This window comes from Mchenga conophoros, linkage group LG4 (assembly GCF_057382185.1).
Source record: "Mchenga conophoros isolate Kocher_MC1m ecotype Shallow Benthic linkage group LG4, M_conophoros_male_GT1.1, whole genome shotgun sequence".
NCBI lineage: Eukaryota > Metazoa > Chordata > Actinopteri > Cichliformes > Cichlidae > Mchenga > Mchenga conophoros.
Genome location: NC_140529.1, coordinates 28,704,348 through 28,711,002, shown reverse-complemented (window position 1 = coordinate 28,711,002; position 6,655 = coordinate 28,704,348). Strand labels below are relative to the sequence as shown.

Below are 6,655 nucleotides of genomic sequence, written 5' to 3'. Positions count from 1 at the left end.
CTCTTGATTCTTTCTAATCAATCCACCTCTGTTGATCTTACAACAGCTGCAGTGACAATACTGAATGAAAAAAATAACCCACAAGTATCCAATCGCAGTCGTGTTTAGCAGTACTACTCAATGCCACTAGATGACACTATTAGGCTGCACAACTGCATCCAGAATTCCAAACGCTTCCCAGGGCTTCAGTCTTTGCATAATTTAGCTACTTTTGCAGTACTTTGCATTTAAATGAAGGAAGGGGGACACTGAACAAAGGCTGTGAGCTTAACAAGGTAGATTTGGTTTTGGTATTGGTGGGGACGGATGATTCAACCACCGAGCCCTTTTTTTCCTTTTCGTCTTTGCTTCTTGATAAAAAAAAAAAAAAAAAAAAAAAAAGGGGGGGGGGGGGGGGGGGGGAGAGATATACTTGCTTACCGGTACATATGCTATTCTACATGCTTTTAAACCATTTAAAATTACAATTCATAGTTTTATATGTGAATTATATAATGTTAAATTACTATTAAACAAATGACTGACTAAGTATTTTATACTTTAGTTTACTTCAACCATATTCCATATAAATCAGATATCATACAAAAATAAAAATAGCTTAAAATACAGTCATGACAATAAAAGAATATGACTTTAAGGACTTAACAACATTTCTTCAGTTATACTACACCAACATCTCTGATACATTAGCACTAAGGGAACACTGAATGACCTGGTGGTTTTTGCCCATAAAACTACTCATCTAAGATTACCACAAAGTAACAGATCTCTTAGCAAAATTATGCAACATTTTAGGCACACTATTGCCCCTATCAAGTCAGTGAGCTGGGATGTTTTACTCTAAACATGAACTACTGTTACAGCAACAGACATGGACTGGTGTCCCACACAACAACTCAGTGTCCACTATGTGAAGGAGCCAAACACAGGCCTTCTCCTCTCATTAACTGAGATAAACTGCTGGCATATTTGTTTTACATCTATACTGTCCAGTCTCTCCTAGTGGACATGGTAACACGTTATTCATGGTTACATACAATTTTAGACTGACGTGGGCCAAAGCCTAAAACGATGTGCCGGGAGTTTGCTCTTCTCCCCGGTTCAGATATTTGAAGTTTGCACAGCTACATTCTCGCCTGAAAAAATTGTAAAAGTTTATTTTGCAACCCAGAAAGAGTAATAAGAGGGGCACTGAAATTCGGGATTGTCCGAGAAAAAACCGGAGAGTTGGCATGTATTGCCTTGCATAGCCTGTAACTTTATTATGATGGACAGGTTTTATGAGTGAACTCGACTTTAAGTGACTTACAGGTTTCTTTGAAAAATACTTTCTTATAGCCAGGTTCTTTTTGCTGCCATCCTCCTCTCCTCCTTGCAGGTCCTCGCAGCGCAGGATTGCCGCTGCTAAAACTAAACAGAGCTCCCTGAAAGGCACAGCCAATCACATTGGCCATATTTGTCACATGACGTAGGACTCCAGTAGAGAACGTAATTTAACTTTTTCTGCACCGCTGGGTGAATGAGACGTTGACAGATCGCTTTTTTTTTTTTTTTTTAATTTGTTTTTCTTTACTCGAAGAGATCAAATTATTGGTGGGGACAATTCAATAATCGCTGGATATTGGTGGGGACATGTCCCATGCCAAATCTACACCCTTGGAGCTTAACATGCCACTTAGAAAAGTAAAGAGACCCTTTTTTTTTTCTTTGGAATGTCATAATTTGTTTACTAGTTAATGGGTGCCATGACCACCTGCCCTTGGCTTTGGAATAAAGGTCACGAAAACATTCTAATGCGTTTTACTGCTTTGTAGCCTCTTATTACCTGTAGCATAGTTTAAAATTTTGGATATTACAATTGCTGTCTGTAGTTTCTCCTTCTCTGAAAGGATTTTCTCATGTTATACTAAGAATATATAATGTTGCTGTTGTTGGAGATACATTGTTTGCTACTTAATTATCCACTGATGCATACTTTAAAGGAAACACTACTTTATACAAATACAAATACCCCACTACATTTCTGGGATGTCATTCTAGATGTCTGTCAGCTAATTACTTTGACATTACACACTAATTAAATGAAACAACTCTGAGATGGGTTTTAAATAAATAACACTACATAAAGAGGTTAAATGGACCAATAATTACATTTTAAAAGAATACAAAGAAATCCTACTATACTAAATTTCTCATTTTCAACACTATGGCTCTTTGAAAGAGATTGATCATTAGGTTGGTAACCAATTCATCAAACTATCCAAAAGTTAAATAATTCTGTTGATACTCTTTTAAATAAATATTGCTCATAAAGGCAATAAAGGCATAAATTCCTCCTTATTCTTTTAATTTAGAATACATCTTTGCATAGAATTATCAATGCATTCTGCTGGTAAAACCTGTGTAATTATATTTCCATGTCACTGCAAATTCATTTTGAGTCTTTTATATAACACTGACCCTAGCATCAGATCTTCATTCACCCAAACCCTACATTATCAGCTCAGAATTACAAGTATAATGGAGGGAATGACAAATAAAATCAGAATGTCTGTAGTTTGAATAAAGTGATTATGTGTACTAAATGATTCTTATCAGGTGAGCTCAGAGTACCTTAATGATACTGACATGATTTCACTACAGGAAGATTCCAGCAGGTGGCTATTTGACTTATCAACCTATGTGTGGTTGATTGGCTTGCTTGCTGACAGACTAGCTGGTAGGAGTGCCAATCAGGAGAGGTTTTATGACACTCACTATAGATCGAAGTCCACATGTAGGCCTTAAACAAGATCAGTCCACAGCCGCTGGTTGGGCCTGCTCACCTGCCACCTGCAGTGTCTGCGGTCTCCTGATCTCTGCTACAATGAAGTTCAAACTGGGCTGAGTCAATGTCCCACTTATTAAAATGGACCTACCAGGTTATCACCTACAGCAGCACCAGCCTCTTGTTCACCACCCTGGTAACTATCAAGAGGATTTGATCAATTTGGAGGGATCATCAACATGTGAGTACTAGATGAAAGTGGCTATGGGTCAATAGTGAACTGGTATGTAGGTGTCAATAGATATATTTTAAAAATGTTGTGTGAAACTACCTGTGTTAAAAAGTTCATACTTTGAAAGTTGAAGCAGGTTTTAACATTGTCTGTGAATGTATATTATGAAAAACAGTAGTCACTTTCATTTGAAAAAACACATTTAGAATAACAAAACAAACAAAAAGGTTTTAAAGTGGTTCCCAGAAGATTCCCTTCTGTCATAGAGGAGATAGAGAGAATAGTTCTGGATATTATGTAAGGGTCATATCTGTGATCATAGTCAAGCAAATCAAGCCCAGTGATAAGGTACTGTCTACAGCAAAGCGATGGTCCTGCCCACTGTTCTTTCAGCAGCTGGGCAATAAACCCTGTTAGATGACACTTTTACACTTCAGCAGCACAGCATTCTAGTCTCTTTAGCCACTCAGGATTTACAAAATTCTAACTCATGTCTGATTGCTAATTATCCTCCTGTTTTAGATGACTTGAAATATTATACTTGGCACGGCACACATGATTCCTTGCAACCTTACCAAATATACTAATTTCCAACATATTATATACATCACATATTTGATATGAAAAGTGTATTCAGTTTAAGCAGTAGCTTTGCATATCATTGAAACAAAACATTGTTTAAAAAAGAAGAAGAAGAAGAACACCCTCAAACGGTGAAGTTTGTGTCATAATGTAAATCTTGTCATTAAATATTACTGGTCCTCAGCTCAGGAGCAAAAGACAGAGGCAGAGAGTAGACTGGACTCAGAGGACAACTGTCCTGTCTGTGGAGACAAAGTGTCAGGATACCACTATGGACTTCTTACCTGTGAGAGCTGCAAGGTAAAGGATAAGGTTTGGGCAGTGCAAAATATGCATTCTGTTATGCCACCAAAAGTCATCTTAGCTTTGTTAACTGCAAAACCAAAGTGACTTATGAGTCCACAATAAATAACACATTAATGGTTTTGAATTAAACACCAGGTAACTATAATCTGGTACTACAGATATATTAAGAGATACATGTCCCGTAGTTCTACGACAATAATGATGCACATGTAGATATCTATGGTTTTGTGGTGTGCATAAAGGTTCCCTCTCTCTCATTTTCTTTGCAGGGCTTCTTTAAACGTTCAGTGCAAAACAACAAACATTACACCTGTGCAGAGCAACAGAGGTGCCCCATGAACCTTTCTCAGAGAAAACGTTGCCCATTCTGCCGCTTCCAGAAGTGTTTAGCTGTGGGTATGAAGAAAGAAGGTACACCAAATTGCCACCACTTCATTCACAGCTAATTTGTAGACCATTCAGTTGCAACAGGCTTTCTCTTTCACTGATACGCAAGGTTGTTTTTTTTGCCTCCCTTGAGACTTATCTAAGAACTCATAAAGCAGTGCTGACCCAGATTGTAAATTATGTAAATGATTGCAAACTCTAAATGGAGTGAGATTGTAATTTTTTAAAGATGATCTTTTACATATTTTTGTTTATAATTAAATATTTGTTTGATGTTCTCTCATCAGCGGTCAGAGCAGATCGTATGAGAGGAGGCAGGAACAAATTTGGGCCCCTCTACCGCCGGGACAGACAAATGAAACAGCAAAAGGTGTATCACCAGTCAAACACTGATCCCTACAGGATTAAGGTAGAAACTGGACAAATACATGGTCCCCACGCTCTAAATGACCTCCAGGTGGTAACCAGCTGCATCAGTCATCCATTAACTTCTGAAGCTGTTAATCAACCCCACATGTATACTTCTTGCATGGGGCAGTCAAGTGAACCCATGTCTCTGAACTGCACTGTGAACACAAACAGAGGTCTTACTCCTCCATCCCTGCCTTACCCTGGACTGTACCACTGCACTTTCCCTGGACACCCTGAGGAGAAGTTGGAAGTGCCTTTTGGCTACAGCCCAGTTCCTGTAAACTATACAGTGGATTCAACCCCAAACAGCTCATTCACACCAAGAAGTACACTAGAATCATCGCCCTCTTCAACAAAAAGCTTAACCACTCCTGTATCCCAGGCTCCCACACAAACACCAACCAACCCTCTATCATCAGCGCTTACACCTAACTTCTTAAGCCAACTGCTGGAAGGGGAACAGGATGAGAGCCAGCTGAATGCCAAAGTTCTGGCCAGTCTTCAGAGAGAACAGGCCAACCGAGGCAAGCACGACCGTCTGAATACATTCAGCATTATGTGCAAAATGGCTGACCAGACTCTGTTTTGCCTAGTGGAGTGGGCCAGAAACAGTTCCCTCTTTAAGGAGCTGATGGTGAGGAACCATTAACTCATGGGATACACATGAAATTAATAACACTTTTCTAGCGATACAATGATTAATTAGCTGTTAGAGTAGATCTATCCCATTTGTTCCTTAACATGCATGCGTCCTTAATTGAGGCCATCCAGTATAATCTTTAATTTGCAAATACACACAAAATCTTTCCAATAGGTGGAAGACCAAATGGTGCTGTTGCAGAGCTGTTGGAGTGAGCTGCTGGTACTAGATCACTTATGTAGACAAGTGACGTATGGCAAAGAAGGCTGCATATATCTGGTCACAGGACAACAGGTTTCTACTTTAAAATGCTGCATTCTTACATTTAGAAATGTTTCAAAGAAATGAAAGTAATAATGAGCACATTCTTTGTCTTATTCTGATGCAGATTGAGGTGTCAACCATCATTTCCCAGGCAGGAGTGACACTGAGTAGCCTGGTATCAAGGACCCAAGACCTAGTATCCAAACTTAAGGCACTCCACTTGGACAGACACGAGTTTGTCTGTCTCAAATACCTGGTGCTATTTAACCCCGGTGAGCAATTTTCCTCGAAGACACATATCCAATGTAGCTTTTGTTCAACGTTAATTATGTTTGTGTTGTGTGGGTTTTTTTCTGCTCTAGATGTGAAGTCAGTGCATAACCGCAGGCAGGTAGAGCAAACTCAAGAGCGAGTCAACAGGGCGCTGATGGAGTACACTCAGCAAAATCATCCAGGACATTGTGACAAGTTTGGCCAGTTGCTTCTTCGGCTGCCTGAAGTTCGCAGCATTAGCTTGCAAATTGAGGACTATTTGTACCAGCGCCATCTTCAAGGAGATTTGCCCTGTAACTCTCTACTTACAGAGATGCTGCACACCAAGCACAGCTGAGAAGATGATATCACTTGTGGTACCAGAGTGGCCACAGTATGCTGCTGTAAAGTTGGTACGTTCTTTTCTGCCTTCCACATTCACCTTTCCATTACTTTTTATGATTGTTGAAAGTAAGGGAAAAGCTATCTATCACAGATCATCAGTGCAAAGAAGTATTTGCGTACCCATGCAATGCTTTGGCCAAGTCTATTGCCTGCAGTGTTACCACAGCCAAATAGCTCATCAGTTTCTTTAACAGTATTCTTGAGAAATGTGAGAACCAAGCACTAACGTGTTGTTTTTAGTAATCAGGAAGAGCTTAACTGTCTAAAGAGGAAAGAAAAATGCATCAATAAAGTTTTACATTTTTACACAAGTCTCTGTGTGTACTTAAGAGGAAAATTATGACATATTGGTGCTATTTTCTCACTATTCTTTCCAGCTGATTTTACCTTTAACAATTTTTTCAATTAT

General features: G+C 39.1%; 1 protein-coding gene across 1 annotated transcript; it reads left to right on the top strand.

The window, feature by feature from the left end:
* The first annotated feature begins 2,785 nt into the window (after positions 1 to 2,785).
* Positions 2,786 to 6,583, top strand: nr5a5 (nuclear receptor subfamily 5, group A, member 5). Its single transcript, XM_085271556.1, has 7 exons — positions 2,786 to 3,008; positions 3,766 to 3,881; positions 4,157 to 4,298; positions 4,562 to 5,319; positions 5,500 to 5,619; positions 5,714 to 5,861; positions 5,952 to 6,583. Exons 1-7 carry the CDS (start codon positions 2,909 to 2,911, stop codon positions 6,197 to 6,199), a joined length of 1,632 nt encoding a protein of 543 aa, XP_085127682.1. The 5' UTR covers positions 2,786 to 2,908; the 3' UTR covers positions 6,200 to 6,583.
* The last annotated feature ends 72 nt before the right edge of the window (positions 6,584 to 6,655 follow it).